This window comes from Salvelinus namaycush, chromosome 7, assembly GCF_016432855.1.
Source record: "Salvelinus namaycush isolate Seneca chromosome 7, SaNama_1.0, whole genome shotgun sequence".
Lineage (NCBI taxonomy): Eukaryota > Metazoa > Chordata > Actinopteri > Salmoniformes > Salmonidae > Salvelinus > Salvelinus namaycush.
The window spans coordinates 20629943-20648488 of NC_052313.1; the positions used below are offsets into that span (position 1 = coordinate 20629943).

The window sequence follows — 18546 nt, forward strand, 5'->3', positions numbered from 1 at the left end:
CAGATACCCCAAAAAACGACTTAACTAAAAATACTTTAAAGTACTATTAAGTACTTTACACCACTGTACAGAATAATATAAAATGCTCTGACACCAGGTTGAGGGGAAACTTCACCCCAGAGCATACTAGGCAGCCAGTATGTTAGTGTTCTGTTTTTCACTCTTACTTTGACTTATTTACTCATGTAGCCTTTTTAGTTTTCTATATTTGTTTGGACGACAACAACAGCATAAATGAAGAGACGACAATCTGGCACTTGTGATATTGATCTGGGAGTCTGTATTGTTGCAGCGCACACAGAGTGTATTGTTGGGGGACAGCATATTGAACTCATTGATCATCCTGTCTTCGCCCTCTGTGTATCATGAAAGAAGGTGATGCTTTTATCTCAACTATGTCTGGAATTCAAATGAAACCCACCATAGTGATGTTTATGTATTGTCTTTGTATATGAACTAAACTACTGGCTTAGCTCGAAAGCTCCTTCTCGGGTTCATCAGAACATTCTTGTTTACATGAATCTCTGTTTAAGTCAGGTGGTTACCTCAACCCAGCATCTGACATCACCAACGCTTAAAAGCCTGGATGCAGTTATCACTGTTTTTACTTTAACATTTGAGTCATTTAGCAGACGCTCTTATCCAGAGCGACTTACAGGAGCAATTAGGGTTAAGTATCTTGCTCAAGGTCACATCGGTAGATTTTTCACTTAGTCGGTTTGGGGATTCGAACCAGCAACCTTTCGGTTACTGGCCCAATGCTCTTAACCGCTACGCTACCTACTTTTTTAACAGTGGCTTACATTTACCCCCCATTCAGCATCCCCTGCTGTCCCAACGTGGTCCTGGCCACCTCCCTTTAGGCACAGTGGGCAGGAGCCACTTATCCCTGGTGTGTGGGGGGGATTTACCTGAGAGGGGCATGGGACTCACTGTGAAGGTCTGGACGGGCTTGCTGAGCAGATCCCACATCTTCTGTGGGAGGTGGAGGCTATTGGCATAGCACTGAGATGGAGGGCACAGCGGTGCCATACAGAGGCACATGGTTTGCAGGTGTTTGATGCCATTCCATTTGCTCCCTTCCAGCCATTATTATGAGACGTTCTCCCCTCAGCAGCCTCCACTGCATCCAGTGCCATGGAACATTTAGTGCCATAGTCTATCTTTCTAGACTCATGGTGCTCCACACAGCTGCTGTGGGAAAAGACTATGGCTTAAACGCGCGAACACACACATACACACACACACACTCTAATCCGCTACAGTCACATTGCCACTGATACAGACAACACCTGTCCTGGAACCGTGATATAGACTGCTGAGCTAAAGCCGTGCTTAATAACTTGGCCAGTCTGTCCCAGGCTCTGGGGGATAAACCCATTCTTCTGAGACCACCGCGTCTACTAGTGTCATTTAAGCCCTACACGGTGAACGAATCCTGGTTCCCCTTTGGAAGCTAGAATGTGAGAGTTGCCACGATACATTGCAGAAGAAGGAGAGGTCAGGAATGACTGTCAACAGACAATGTTATGGATCATCGAGAGAACGGAATGTAGAAAGCCAGTAAACCGAGGTTATATTCTACTGCCTGGGACAGCTCTTCATTTTCTATCCTTATGTTCTATGTGTGTTCTTGTTCCCTTCCCTTCATGGATTCAAGTGCAAAGGAGTGGTGTAAGAACTATGGCGGAAACTCCCTCTAGTCTAGACCATGCCCACAACAATCCAATGCTTTTGAAGAGGAGTGTATTTCAGCTGAAAGGTAGAGAATTGTGAGGCAAAGCTCTATCATAACCTTTTCACTATCCCAGACTGTAGAATTGACATGGGTGAAAGGGCAGAGGGATGTAGGATACATTGTCATCTGAGCTAGTATGAAAACGACCACATGAGATAGAGGCAAGCCAGATCAATGGAAGTCACCTATGATTTATTGCACAACATCAGTAACGAGCTGCTCTGTTGCTTTTCATTTTGTTCTGGCGACACCCATTTATTGTCAAGTTTTGGGTCATACGTGTGTTCTGAACTATGTAGCTTTGAGCTATATGTTTGAGGAATGATAATGCATTGAGATGATCACCTGCAGGAGGACTCTGAGGGATAGTAATATTAATATAATATATGCCATTTAGCAGATCCAAAGAGACTTGCAGTCATGCGTGCATACCTTTTTTTATGTATAAGTGTGTTTTGTTGTTGTTGATCAGTTAATTGGCTATGTATACAACTGGTCAACAAGCTAACCTACAGCCGACAGCAGTATGATTGGTCAGCCGATCTAACAGTATCGCTTCCGTCCCTCTCCTCACCCCTACCTGGGCTCGAACCAGGGACCCTCTGCACACATCAACAACTGCCTCCCACGAAGCATCGTTACCCATCGCTCCACAAAAGGCGCGGCCCTTGCAGAGCAAGGGGAACAACTACTTCAAGGTCTGAGCGAGTGACGTCACCGATTGAAACGCTATTAGCGCGCACCCCGCTAACTAGCTAGTCATTTCACATCGGTTACACCGACACCAGTATGATTGGTCAGCCGACACCAGTATGATTGGTCAGCTCATACCAGCTGGCATGGCTGTTTAGGAAATCTTTACAATATGATAATCCTAGGCTTTATTAGACCATGTAGAAAGACTTTCATTCAGATTATGCGGTGAGATGAACACATGTCCTTCAAGGATATCTTAGAAGTGGTAATTTACAGAAATGTGATCCGGTGTAGATTTGATATAGCAATTATGTAATTACCATACATTGGACTAGGCCTAATAAATAACCAGTATTCAAGAAGTTGTGGTTTTGAGCTGCACGTTTCCTCTGTTTGGGGCGGCAGGTAGCCTAGTGGTTAGAGCGTTGGGCCAGTAACCGAAAGGTTGCTAGATCAAATCCCCGAGCTAACAAGGTAAAAATCTGTTGTTCTGCCCCTGAACAAGGAAGTTAACCCATTGTTCCTAGGCTGTCATTGTAAATAAGAATTTGTTCTTAACTGACTTGTCTAGATAAATAAAGGTAAAATATATATATATATTTTTTAAATAACATAGTATGATGAAACCAAATGACCTCTCAGCGGTGGCCTATCATTTTTAGATGATTACCTTATAGGATCTGTGGTAGATTAATATGTTTTCCAGATGGTTTTGCCTCATGTTAGATGAGGTCAAAGGTCATCCAATGTAGTGGGGCAATATTTATCATATACTGTATTATATATACAGTATCTCACATGCAACCTGTAATAAGACTATGCCATTTGTATGCTAACAAAGTATATTCAACTGAATATTTGACTGCATAAAGATGATTTAGCAATATGCAAGAGACTATATTTGAGTTAAAGTAATAGGATAATCAAGAAAGGTCTGAGAATTGTCTATATCAAAGACAGATATTTAATATCATTGTAAAATGAATGGCTTAAATTACAATTCCTGATTCCTGCTTACAAGCGAAAATTAAAGCAGGAAGCACCAGTGACTCAGTCAATAAAGTGGTCAGATGAAGCAGTTGCTAAGCTACAGGACTGTTTTGCTAGCACAGACTGGAATATGTTCCGGGATTCTTCCAATGGCATTGAGGAGTACACCACATCAGTCATTGACGTTGTCCCCACAGTGACCGTACGTACATACCCCAACCAGAAGCCATGGATTACAGGCAACATCCGCACTGAGCTAAAGGATAGAACTGCCACTTTCAGGGAGCGGGACTCTAACCCAGAAGCTTATAATAAATCCTGCTATGCCCTCCGACGAACCATCAAACAGGCAAAGCGTCAATACAGGACTAGGATCGAATCGTACTACAACGGCTCCGACGCTCGTTGGACGTGGCAGGGCTTGCAAAACATTACAGACTACAAAGGGAAGCACAACCGAGAGCTTCCAAGTGACACGAGCCTACCAGACGAGCTAAACTACTTCTATGCTCGCTTCGAGGCAAATAACAGTGAAACAGGCATGAGAGCACCAACTGTTCCGGACGACTGTGTGATCACGCTCTTCGCAGCCGATGTGAGTAAGACCTTTAAACAGGTTAACATTCACAAGGCCGCAGGGCCATAGGGATTACCAGGACGTGTACTGTGACCATGCGCTGACCAACTGACAAGTGTCTTCACTGACATTTTCAACCTCTCCCTGTCCGTGTCTGTAATACCAACATGTTTTAAGCAGACCACGATAGTCCCTGTGCCCAAGAACACTTAGGTAACCTGCCTAAATGACTACCGAACCGTAGCACTCGCGTCTGTAGCCATGAAGTGCTTTGAAAGGCTGCTCATGGCTCATATCAACACCATTATCCCAGAAACCCAAAACCCACTCCAATTTTCATACCGCCCTAATAGATCCACAGATGATGCAATCTCTATTGCACTCAACACTGCCCTTTCCCACCTGGATTAAAGGAACACTTATGTGAGAATGCTATTCATTGACTACAGCTCAGCATTCAACACCATAGTGCCCTCAAAGCTCATTAATAAGCTAAGGACCCTGGGACTAAACACCTCCCTCTGCAACTGGATCCTGGGCTTCCTGACGGGCGGCCCCCAGGTGGTAAGGGTAGGTAACAACACATCCACCGTGCTGATCCTCAATACAGGGGCCCCTCAGGGGTGCATGCTCAGTCCCCTCCTGTACACCCTGTTCACTCATGACTGCACGGCCAGGCACGACTCCAACACCATTAAGTTTGCCGATGACACAACAGTGGTAGGCCTGATCACCGATCACGACAACGACGAGACAGACTATAGGGAGGGGATGAGAGACCTGGCCCTGTGGTGCCAGGACAACAACCTCTCCCTCAACGTGATCAAGACAAAGGAGATGATTGTGGACTACAGGAAAAGGAGGACCGAGCATGCCCCATTCTCATCGACAGGGCTGTAGTGGAGCAGGTTGAGAGCTTCAAGTTCCTTGGTGTCCACATCACCAACAAACTAACATGGTCCATGCACAGTCGTGAAGAGGGCACAACAAAACCTATTCCCCCTCAGGAGACTGAAAAGATTTGGCGTTGGTCCTCAGATCCTCAAAAGGTTCTACAGCTGCACCATCGAGAGCATCCTGACTGGTTGTGTCACTGCCTGGTATGGCAACTGCTCGGCCTCCGACCGCAAGGCACTACAGAGGGTTGTGTGTACGGCCCAGTTCATCACTGGGGCCAAGCTTCCTGCCATCCAGGACCTCTATACCAGGCGGTGTCAGAGGAAGGCCCTAAAAATTGTCAGAGATTCCAGTCACCCTAGTCATAGACTGTTCTCTCTGCTACCACACGGCAAGCGGTACCGGAGCGCCAAGTCTAGGTCCAAGAGGCTTCTAAACAGCTTCTATCCCCAAGCCATAAGACTCCTGAACATCTAATCAAATGGCTATCTAGACTATTTGCATTGCCCCCCCCCCCTCTTTTAAGCCGCTGCTACTCTCTTATTATCTATGCATAGTCACATTAATAACTCTACCTACATGTACATAAACTCAGCAAAATAAGAAACGTCCTCTCACTGTCAACTGCGTTTATTTTCAGCAAACTTAACATGTGTAAATATATATGAACATAACAAGATTCAACAACTGAGACATGAACTGAACCAGTTCCACAGACATGTGACTAACAGAAATTTAATAATGTGTCCCTGAAAAAATGAGGTGTCAAAATCAAAAGTAACAGTCAGTATCTGGTGTGGCCACCAGCTGCATTAAGTACTGCAGTGCGTCTACTCCTCATGAACTGCACCAGATTTGCCAGTTCTTGCTGTGAGATGTTACCCCAGTCTTACACCAAGGCAACTGCAAGTTCCCGGACATTTCTGGGGGGAATGGCCCTAGCCCTCACCCTCCGATCCAACAGGTCCCAGACGAGCTCAAGGGGATTGAGATCCGGGATCTTTGCTGGCCATGGCAGAACACTGACATTCCTGTCTTGCAGGAAATCACGCACAGAATGAGCAGTATGGCTGGTGGCATTGTCATGCTGGAGGGTCATGTCAGGATGAGCCTGCAGGAAGGGTACCACATGAGGGAGGAGGATGTCTTCCCTGTAACGCACAGTGTTGAGATTGCCTGCAATGACAACAAGCTCAGTCCGATGATGCTGTGACGCACCGCCCCAGACCATGACGGACCCTCCACCTCTAAATCAATCCCGTTCCAGAGAACAGGCCTCGGTGTAACGCTCATTCCTTCGACGATAAAAGCGAATCCGACCATCACACCTGGTGAGACAAAACCGCGACTCGTCAGTGAAGAGCACTTTTTGCCAGTCCTGTCTGGTTCAGCGACAATGGGTTTGTGCCCATAGGTGACGTTATTGCCGGTGATGTCTGGTGAGGACCTGCCTTACAACAGGCCTACAAGCCCTCAGTCCAGCCTCTCTCAGCCTATTGCGGACAGTCTGAGCACTGATGGAAGGATTGTGCGTTCCTGGTTTAACTCAGGCAGTTGTTGTTGCCATCCTGTACCTGTCACGCAGGTGTGATGTTCAGATGTACCAATTCTGTGCAGGTGTTGTTACACGTGGTCTGCCACTGCGAGGACGATCAGCTGTCCGTCCTGTCTCCCTGTAGCGCTGTCTTAGGCGTCTGACAGTACGGATATTGCGATTTATTGCCCTGTTCACATCTGCAGTCCTCATGCCTCCTTGCAGCATGCCTAAGGCACGTTCACGAAGATGGGCAGGGAGCCTGGGCATCTTTCTTTTGGTGTTTTTCAGAGTCAGTAGAAAGGCCTCTTTAGTGTCCTAAGTTTTCATAACTGTGACATTAATTGCCTATCGTCTGTAAGCTGTTAGTGTCTTAACGACCGTTCCACAGGTGTGTGCTCATTAATTGTTTATGGTTTATTGAACAAGTATGGGAAACAGTGTTTAAACCCTTTACAATGAAGATCTGTGAAATTATTTGGATTTTTATTAATTATCTTTGAAAGACAGGGTCCTGAAAAAGGGATGTTTCTTTTTTTGCTGAGTTTAGGTTTGTTATTGTTATTTTACTGCTGCTCTTTAATTACTTGTTCCTTTTATTTCTTATTAGTATTTTTTAACTGCATTGTTGGTTAGGGGCTTGTAAGTAAGCATTTCACTGTAAGGTTTACAGCTGTTGTATTCGGCGCATGTGACTAATAACATTTGATTTTATTGATTTGAACACTGACATTAGCAAAACAGTATCTAGGCATGATCAGAGAGAGAGAGACAAAGAAACCATGACTTGTGCCATGGCCCATAGTTCTTGGGGGAGAGGGAGAAAGAAGTCATAGCCTGAAAAGCCATGCCCCAAGAGTCCCTGGGGTGGAGAGAGAAAGAAAGAGAACCCTTTATTTGACTAAGAAGGAGAGTCAGATGACCTGGCCTCCACAATCTCCACAAAGGAAAAGCAGCTAACAAGTGCTCAGCATGTGTGGGAACTCCTTCAAGACTGTTGGAAAAGCATTCCAGGTGAAGCTGGTTGCGAGAATGCCAAGAGTGTGCAAAGCTGTCATCAAGGCAAAGGGTGGCTATTTTGAAGAATCTCAAATATAAAATATATTTTGATTTGTTGAACACGTTTTTTGGTTACTGCATTATTCCATATGTGTTATTTCAGAGTTTTGATGTCAACATCAACATCAACATCACATTCAACAATGTAGAAAATAGTAAAAATAAAGAAAAACCCTTGAATGGGTAGGTGTGTCCAAAGTTTTGACTGGTACTATACATTTGAAGATGATCCCTGGGCTTTGATGAACAGTAAAAGGGTTGCAGAGGAGGTGGAGCTGATCTAGCATGGTGCACAAAGACCACTATCTCATTGCCAATTCCCAGCCACTGTACACGATCACATACAGCAAGTTCTACCATCCTAAGGGAGCTCTTGTTTGCCATAAATGGCATATGTCCTTGTTGGGATTACTGCCGTTTCCCAAACCAATGCATGAGTCATCGCAAAATGAAAGCTAATTCGGCACATGCGAGTCCAGTTTAGGTGGGCTGGCCAGCCATGGTTGGTAGCCAAATAGGTACGTATGGGAACAATGCACTCCAGCAATTTCCAGATGGCATTTTGGCTGTTGAATGGCCTCCTGACATGTGGCAGTCTAGTTCCATAGTGTCTCTGTCTCTAGTAACTGCTTAAGGGGAGGACTGATGGTGCAGTGGACCTATCAAGGACAGTTCTGGGAGATTCAGGATGGCATTAACATTGGAGAGGTGCAAATCCTGACATGTGAAGGCCCATTAAGTTGATGGCAATTCTTGTCAATGACAAAAGGTGTTTGAGTGTATATGGTGGGAATATTGGATTCCTAACATAAATTAAGTACACAAAAATAGTATTGAGTATAGTTCATAAGCACAGTACACAAATGTGAAACATTTCTAATATAAAACGTTTCCATATACAGGTGGGTAAACCACCATTTATTGCTAATGTGGCAACCATATTGGATTTTGGACTCCATATTGGATTTGTAGTCAAATTTATGGGGGCCGCCTAACGTTTTTGCAAGAGTAGGGACTAAACATATAAAACCCACAGAGGAACCTTTGACTGGAAAAAGAAAAAATAGCCCACTTGCCTTACACACAAAATGTAAAGAAAAATTGAACTGTATGCATTCTTGTCAGGCAGGACCGTACAAATTTGACTTGAATATTAACCAAAAAGTTAAGTTAACGTTCATCAAAATATATTCATATTTGATATTTCCAACTATTACATCTGTGTGTTTACAGGTCTATATTTCCAAGATGCATTAAGATCTTGTAATGTTGTTCGTTTGTGTATGTAGGGCAGACAACTGACTACTTGAGTTCCAAATTTGAGCGATATCAGAGCTTGCAATGTTGGGTTACATGTGCTTAGGAAGGCATTATTCTGCACTTTCTGAGTTTAGGGTGTGTTTTCCTAAGAGAAAATTACAATAGCCACAACATCAAAAGACATGTTACTGTATGTACGACTATACAGCACTGAATGAGAGCAAATTTGACATACAATTGTCTATTGAATAGCTAGCAAAATGTGACGTTGACGTTCATCAAAAATATTAATAGTGGATTGTATCTGTATACTTACAGGTCTATATTTCCAAAATGCTTTACGATATCCTAATGCTATTTGCTTGCATATGTAGGTCAAACAATTGACACAGTTAATTTTTCCGGAGTAAAAACAACTCTTTATAAGCTCTTGAAACAAATCAAACACAACAATTTAATTCACATGAATTTTGTCGTTTCAAGTTTTCTTGTCTTCACACCTCCAAGGGTGTCCGTGCTCCAGGGTTTTATGGGAATGTCCCGCCCTGAAGATTGCCACCGAAAAACGTGTGTTTGAGTCTTGTGATAGCCAACATATGGTCAGCCATTCATACAATAAATCGAGATTGAATCATTATGCTGGGCGTCGGCGCCTGCAAGTCGCTACACAAGAGTATCACCCTCTCTCATTCTCCCACTACACCAACATAAACCAAAGGTAAATAGGTCACCTGAACCATTGGCTACTTTGCCACTTCTACCTTATCTAACCTTAACTATGAGGTGAGGTCCTCAGGCTAGCTACACACATATTTATCAAATTAATAACATACCAAGAGTAAACAGAAACTGTTTATAATGATTTTTTGCTCAAATAACATGTGACTGCAGACCTGCACGAGTGCTTATCCTTCTATCCCACTTTGACTTTTGACGTGGAATGTAATGGCCCTTGTAGGACACACAAGGTTGTTATGGGGGAATTAGGGCGCAGATATAGCAAGATGGAAGGAAGAAGGTAATCCTCTTCTGAGGATTGGTTTTCCTCCTAAACCAATGAGGAGGACAGCCCTCCAGCTGGCTAGTCGGCTTAGGGTCAATCATAGCGTCACATGACCATTTTGTAAAGTACCCAGTCTACAGTATGTCCGGTGCTGTCATGTCCAGCTTTTCATTGGATCTTCAATTCAGTCTTTGTCCTGTATTTCACATAGTGACAAGTAAAATGTGAGTTGTATTGCACAGTTACAAAGTAGGTAAATGAGTTGTGTACAGACGATGAGACCAAAGGTCATCATTATCCTATCCAAGCTCATTAGGTCTACCACATGGCACTGAGTCAGTTATATATATCTGGTTCGTTTTTAGCATTGATCTGAGGCTCGGTACAGCAAAGGTGTTGAGCTCTGACCCGTCCTTAACTATGTGTCAAACGTATATAATTGGGGGCCCTTGTGATCTTTCCACTGGTGTGATTGCACTGCAGATAGTCAGTGAGAATGACTAAGCTAATGGTTGTTAATTGACATTCCTGATTAGGATACTGTAAATCAAAAGTGACAGATTGCTAGCCTGTTTTGGACACGCACACGGAGGGATCATCCCATCTATCCATTATCATGTTGTTACTTGTATCTGCTCAAAGGTGTGGTGTTGAAATATACAGTACATGTCTGAGTTTTGTTATGTTTTTGGTCTTTTGAATCATAAGGTTAGTCAAGGTTCTTGCCTCATTCCAAGCAGTGAGAACCCTCCTCCACTTGCCTGGCTCCCTATATCATATAATTTACTACAATGTGTCATGACATTAACGGTTTTGACTTAATATAGGAAGGTACAGTATTTCCCCTGTTTCCAGCTCTTCCCAGACTGTGGTAAGTGGTTCGTGTTCCATTCCCGTAGTCGTGCAAAGGAACTGTCACGTAGCATTTACACCGCATTCATCATAAAGTGGGCAGTGCTCCTGCATACTGTATCTGTTTTTCCTCTCATCTATTTCTAATGGAGAAAGACAATAAGACTGCAGTTTGAAATATGGCACTAAAGAGCTAGCTATTAATGCCAATAAACAATAGCATGATAATAAACTGCTGGCAAAATGTTGCAATGTCCTTTTTGAGTTAAAAGACAGCCATGTCATCTAAAGAGAGCCTTTGCAGACCTTGTTACCGTGATTTCTGATTTCTGTAAAAAATGAATTAATTGTGCACAATATATTGCCATAATACCCAATATGTTTTGGTTTGACAACAGGAAAAGAGGAACCGGTATTCTGTCTTCCTTAAATATGCAATTCTGTCTTCCATAAATATGCAGTCCGGGATCTCAAGCACAACAAATATGTAACATATTGTATGAATTGGATTCGTGACATATCATATGAATTGCAAATATATACAGTATATATATCTTTTGTTTTGTTTTGCAGGATGTAACTTATCATAGGGAATGGATGATGTAGTACACAATTGGATGAACTAGTACACAAAAAACGGGGACCCATTTTGGCTCGTGAGTACCACTTTCAAAACTACTGGCTGAAATTATACAAAAGTTCTGGAGCATCACTTTAAGAATGATCTTTTATTAGGTAATTCTTGTTTTTGAAAAACACTGAAAAATAACAAGTTGCCGCAAATACATACTTGCTGCCTTGCAGCTACGAAGTTAGCCAGAGATCTTAATTGTGTATTTACTTGTTTTATCAAAAAATGCATTTTATTGTCCTTCGTGAAACAGCGCAAAGCTCCCAGATGTCTGGATTTAAATATACAATTCTGGCTAGACAATAAATATGAATCATTGGACATTTACTGAATTTAACACAAAAATAAAAGTCATTTTAAATCTCAAAGGTGAAGCTATTTACAATGTGCATGTCAACTCGACATCATGTCTAGGTAGGTATTGAATCGATGATGAGTCAGTCCAAGTAGTGCAGCAAAATCTTTACAGTAGCTTCATGTGTGAAATATTGAAAGAAAACATCAGTTGTTTTGACTTTGTCAAAGACAAAGTTCTATTGTGGAGACTGAAGTTGACGTGTTTTGTTTTGTGTAGAGCAGAGCAACATGATTTTGTTCATAATTTATAAGAGCATGCATGGAAAGCAACTTAAACAGTTTTGAACACAGTTCCTTCTGGGATTACTTTACATGAGTGTGACCGTGTTTTAACCTCTGTTAAGTAGTTTGAATGATAGGACAATGAACTGCCAACTTACACAACATTCAGTAACTTGTGTGTCCTGTCAGGGTGGGACTGGAGGAGAATGATGTCAGTATTTTGTAGTAATAACAATGAAACATAACAGGCAATAGTGACCATAGAAATCAATACATTATCTTTCTCTACAATAGTGACTAGAGCTGATTGAGTTGTGTGCATAGACGTATAAGAATAGGATTAAATCAAAGATTTGAAAACCATGCAATAAATTCCCTTTCTTGCAAAACTGGACACACTGGACACACACACTCAAACACACACATACACTGGGGCGGCAGGTAACCTAGTGGTTAGAGCGTTGGACTAGTAATCGAAAGGTTGCAGGATCAAATCCCCAAGCTGACAAGGTAAAAATCTGTCGTTCTGCCCCTGAACAAGGCAGTTAACCCTTCATTGAAAAAAAGAATTTGTTCTTAACTAACTTGCCTAGTTAAATAAAGGTTAAAAAAAATAAACACTACATGACCAAAAGTATGTGGGCACCTGCTCATTGAACATCTCATTCCAAATTCATTGGCATTAATATAGAGTTGATGTTGCTGTGGGGACTTGAATCCATTCAGCCACTAGAGCATTAGTGAGGTTGGGCACTAATATTGGCTGATTAGGCCTGGCTCGCAGGCGGCGTTACAGTTCATCCCAAAGGTGTTCAATGGGGTTGAGGTCAGGGCTTTGTGCAGGCAAGTTCTTCCACACCGATCTCGACAAATCATTTCTGTATGGACCTCGCTTTGTGTATGCTGTTGCCACAAAGTTGGAAGCACAGAATCGTTTAGGATGTCATTGTATGCTATAGCGTTAAGATTTCCCTTCACTGGAAGTAAGGGGACTAGCCCAAACCATGAAAAACAGCCCCAGACCATTCTTCCTCCTCCACCAAACTTTACAGTTGGGACTATGCTTTGGGGCAGGTAGCGTTCTCCTGGCATCTGCCAAACCCATATTCGTCCTCCAGACTGCCAGATGGTAAAGAGTGATTCATCACTCCAGATAAGGCATTTCTACTGCTCCAGGGTCCAATGGCGGCGAGCTTTACACCACACCAGCTAACGCTTGGCATTGCACATGGTGATTTTAGGCTTGTGTGCAGCTGCTCGGCCATGGAAACCCATTTCATGAAGCTCCTGATGAACAGTTATTGTGCTGACGTTGCTTCCAGAGGCAGTTTGGAACTCGGTAGTGAGTGTTGCAATCGAGGACAGACGATTTTTACGCTCTACCCACTTCAGCACCTGGTGGTCCCATTCTGTGAGCTTGTGTGGCTTAACATTTCGCTAGACTCCCTGTTGAAATAAAGGTTGAATGAACATAAATAAAATAAACACAATTCTTTGTACTGTAATGAACAGGAGGGATAATCTGTAGAAGTAATCAGATCATTGCAACTCTGACCTAAAACAGTTGGGGCTGCAAAAATGGTTTGATTTTAGATCTAATATATGACCATTATCTCCCTACCTCTCTTCCTCGTCAAATTTCTGCCCTGCTAGAGCTGCTCTGGTCAACTGTAAGTGCTGTTGTTATGAAGTTTCTCTAGCAGGGCAGAAATTTGATGAACTGACTTGTTAGAAAGGTGGCATCTTATGACGGTGCAACGTTGAAAGTCACTGAGCTCTTCAGTACAGCCATTCTACTACCAAAGTTTGGCTATGGAGATTGCATGGCTGTGTGCTCGATTTTATACACCTGTCAGCAACGGGTGTGGCTGAAATATCCGAATCCACAAATTTGAAGGGGTGTCCACATTCTTTGTGTATATATAGTGTATTCAGACTGATGCGTACCATGTTCAAATGATCCTTCAATTGATTTACAAAACCTGACTAAAAAGAGCATGCACAACCCTCTTTGGGTAAACCTTCTAGACAGGAAATAATTTCTTGAGGTCAAATATTTACATAATTGCAAATTCACATACACTCACTGTAACATAATCCTGTATCACCCATCACGAATGTGTACATTTTATACAGTTTACCATCACATTTTTAAACAGCCTACCAGAGAAGTCAGGTGGAGACAACACAAAACACAAACAGAAATGTGACTAGAAAATTTGCATCACTACATCAAAAGTGCTTCGGATAGTAACTACAATTTCTTCCATTCATCAAAACAAAATCCAGGGGTAGGATCCCCCAATACCTTTCTGTGATTGTCTCAACACTTAGTCTTTAAACCTGAGCCATATCCTGAATGTCTTCTGCCAATGTATTATGCTGGTGAATGAGGAAGTGTGGGATGGATGTATGTCTATTGCATATAAACATAGGGGGTGGCTTTGTGCTGCCCAGCGTTCATCACACAGTGTGGCATAACGTTCCTCTGAGAGTGCCCCATGGGATGACTCATGTCGTTGCTGCTGCCGTCCGACCACGGGGGTGAGTCCATGGGTTCCCGCTTTATGGCGTGGAGCAGTCCGTGACCTTTGAACTCGTAGCCCAGCTTGTAGTCCTGCTGCATGTAGCCCTTGTTGTGCTCCACGGGGCCGCTTGCATACACGTCCATGCAGTTGATGCTCTGGCTGCTACAGAGGGGGTCTGAGTGGGACAGCCTCTGGGGACTGAACTGGGACATGTCCTTGTTAATCACACTCTTCAAGGGCCTGCCGCCCCCCACGTTATTATAGTTCTGGAAGTGGCCGTTGTTGTAGGGTGGGCTGATGGGGCTGATACCCGCCTTGCCCCGCTGGCACGGCGAGTACTGCTCGTAGTAGTCCGCCTCCGACTTCATCTGAAGGCTGTTGTTGTCGCCGTAGCCGTTGCCGTAGCGACGATCCACGGGCTCCCGGCACGTCCACGGACGGCCATAGGCGTCACAGCCGTTCTCCGAGTCAGAGTCCTGCTCCACCTTGATGGGCATCTCAGGCAGCAGGCGGCCATCGTAGCACTCGCCGTAGCCATTCTCGTTCTTCACCGCCTCTCCCAAGCAGTAGGGGTCCGAGCCGTCGGGGGTCTGGAGGCTCCCGTACATCTTGGGCACGTAGACCTCACCACCTCGCCCTCCTCCATGACACATGCTGGGGGACATGCGGTAGGGCTTACCATAGTGGCCCGCCTTCCCGAGTCGATTCGAGGGGATGTAGCCGCCACTCTGCCCAGCTCGGACGGTCCCTGAGGCAGGCCGCATGGGCCACGGGGAGTCCGGGCCTGGGCCTTTGTGGTGGGGGACGCCGCCCATAGAGGTCTTGCAGTAGTTGAGGGGCTCGTCCTGGCCGTAGTAGCCTCCCTCCGACTTGTACTTGAGGCGCTGCTGGGACCCCCCGGGGTTGGTGCAGTTGAGGAGCAGCGGGTCCCCGCCATCCACCATCACCACACTGCCAGCGTGCCTCCTGAAGTGCTCCTCTCTCTCACTGCAACATGGAGGAATAGGGGAGGAAGAGAGGTAGGGAGATAATGAAAAATGTATTAGATCTAAAATCAAACCATTTTTGCAGCCCCAACTGTTTTAGGTCAGAGTTGCAATGACATCTGATTACTTCTACAGATTATCCCTCCTGTTCATTACAGTACAAATAATTGTGTTTATTTTATTTATATTCATGCAACTTTTATTTCGACAGAGAGTCATGCATACACATCAACACACATCAATATGCACTATACACATCACTAAACACATCAACACACATCACTATACACAGTAATATAAACATCAATACGAGAGAGATGATCGTATAGGGAACAAGATACTTTTTTGCTATGTCAACAAGAGAGGAATACAATTCTCCCGCTTTATCCTGTCTCATCAGAACAGTGTGTGTGGATTATAATAATCGTATATTTCTCATGTCCTTTCAGCTATCCGTTTTGTCCGTTCAAATAATCAAGTCAACAACAACATTGACATCGAATTCTCAGAATAACAAAAACGAAGCCATATTTATTTCTGGGAATTATTTAATCTTTTCCAGGATCTAAACACAGGCAGGCAGATTATATAACTCCCTGCCAAAGCTGGGGATCAGTTAGCCTAGAGAACTGCGTTATCTTCCTTCCCTACAAATTGTATTTCAATGCCCTCTGTGATAAATAGATACATGTTTAGTTCTTAAGACCCTGACTGTGGTTCAATGACACTTTCTGGGCTAAAGTCTGTGCATCATGTTGAGGCTAGGCCTACAGAGACCAAAACCTATTGAATGTCTCTTTAGTGAACTCTGCTGGTGAGAGCATAACCCATTCTGTCATTTTTCAACACCACAAACAATATCTCTCCTTCTCTGTCTCTCTCCCTCAACTCGTCATTCAATTCTGTAATTTAGCTGGTTTTGGCGGAGGGTAAAAGAACCATGGACTGAGGAGACACTGAGGTCGTGGAGGAGACCAAGGTCGTGGAGGAGACACTGAGGTCGTGGAGGAGACCAAGGTCGTGGAGGAGACACTGAGGTCGTGGAGGAGACCAAGGTCGTGGAGGAGACACTGAGGTCGTGGAGGAGACACTGAGGTCGTGGAGGAGACTCGGAGGTCGCTTCATAACAGCTTTAACTGGAATTAATGGGAAGCTCTTTTGACGTATGATCGTCGATTCCCCTCAGAAGCAAGGATTGCCTCTTGCCAGGGTATGCTTCAGGTTTATAAAGTGTGCAGACTTATGTCTTACATAAGGATAACTTAGTATCAGAGTCTGTCAAATCCCTAACCCGTAAGTAATGTGTATTGGACTTATACTCTGAACAAGCGTTGTGTCATGAAACATCATGGTTCTATGGTAGAACAAGTAATATATTAAATATACCTGGAATAATATCAAAGTCTGGTGGAATGTATTTTTTTGAAATATCTGTACTGCCTCATGAAAGAAAAGTCCGTTAAACAGTCACCTCATCGTAGCTTTGAAGGACTTCTACAATGTTTGAATCAGATGTTGTGCAGGTGCAAGTCTATGATCCATGTACGTACAGTATAACCTGAACATATCTGTTTTAGGGCTTCACCACTATCCCCCTACAGTTACAAAGGGTTGATTTATAATAGAAAAGTATGCCATTTTGTACTTCTTCATATCAACTTTGGAACCACCTCTGTTGAAGAGTGAAAAGAGGATACTATTTTTGAGATATTACACATTATTCATAGTGAACACAAGAGGGGGTGGTAGGGCCCTAGCTGACTACTACTGAGTGTGCCCTCCAACTCAACTTTTACCCTCAAAGCCAGGTTTCCTCCCTAATGATCCATGAAGCACAGGCCCACGTCCAAAAACAGAAAATCCATTTGTTGTCCTAATTGAGTATTTTGAGCCGTCTAAAGCTCATTTTAGTGTGTGTGCGTGTTTGTGTGGTATTTGTGTTTGAGGGGGTGGAAAGAGATAGAAGCCAGCTTCTGTGTGAAGCTATTGTTCTTGATGTCACAGGTCGTTTCTGATTGGTCTAGGCGAACAGGGGGTTGAGCCCAATACTTGGTTAGCAAGGCAGCCTTTGCCCTTGGTGACCCAGATCTGTCCAGTTAATGTGCTGGGCCTAGCTTAGCCTGGCTCCTTGCCTGACCTTGCCCCTTTCTCACTCCAAACACTTGGACTGTGCCAACTCTGTCCCGAATCTAACTATTAGGACCACACTGAGGTTGCTGTTCAGAGAAATGAAAGAATGGTCTGAGAATGGTTGGTCTGCAGATAAGGCAAAACTAGATTTACTGATCCATGCTCCAAGGACTTCCATCTCCCATCCGTAAATGTTTAAGTTAGTAGTAACCTTATAAGGCATGACATAGCCCTGATCATCAATAAAAAATGGGAGTTTGAAATAAATCACTTGAAGCCTAGAAAGTGAGTACATTTACAAGTATAGTCAGTGTAAGCCTATATGATGATGTCAGAGTCTAGCTGTGTCCTTCCGTCCTTACCCATGATCTAGTGCAGGGATGATGCCCCCTCCGCTCTTCTGCTTGCCCCTCATCATCATGCCCTTCATCTTCATCTCTGTGATGGAGGGCAGCAGAAGAGGCACAGCCACACAGAACAGGGCCAGCTGCGGGGGTAGCAGGGCCCCCGAACCCGACTTCTTCTTCTGTCCCTGGAGGAACTTCAGCCGCCCCTGGAACTGCATGGTCTAACAGAGAGAGACAAGGTTAGAGGTTACAACTTTGAGGTGGAGTGTTTAGCACCCAAAATAGGTATAAAGAACATGTTCTTGTTGAGAACTTGTTTTTGCCAGATGCTATTTAGGACACTATAATTTGAAGCACTATTATGGTATGCTATTAATGAATTATGGCTGACAACTTGTCTGATCTCAGCACTTTTGGTAATGAAGAAAAATGAAAAAAAGTCTCGATGCAAGCCAAGTTTACTCAGTCACAACAGCCTAGAGAACTAACAGAACGACCAAAGCTGTCTTTGCCTGCCATCGAAATGGACCCGTTGACAGGAGGATCTCTGTTGACCTTCCCTACAGTGTTCAAATCAAGGCCAACTTCAAGCCCCATCCGTTTCCATTGACGGATCCAAACCTCCAAACCACTCTGGTCAGAACTATGGAAGGTGGACCAATGGCTGCAAATAGTAAATACATCTGTGTCCAAGCACCAAATCCTCTGGCCTGCTATGTCCGGGATATGGGAACATTCT

General features: G+C 43.8%; 1 protein-coding gene across 1 annotated transcript in view; it reads right to left on the reverse strand.

Moving 5' to 3' along the window:
* Positions 1 to 14232: 14232 nt before the first annotated feature.
* LOC120050376 overlaps positions 14233 to 18546 on the reverse strand; it is a 62540-nt gene continuing 58226 nt past the window's right edge. Inside the window, exons 7-8 of the mRNA XM_038996961.1 lie at positions 17823 to 18028; positions 14233 to 15331 (exon numbers count right to left, since the gene is read on the reverse strand). Of these exons, the coding sequence (XP_038852889.1) occupies positions 14233 to 15331; positions 17823 to 18028 (1305 nt within the window). The remainder of the gene's footprint in view (positions 15332 to 17822; positions 18029 to 18546) is intronic.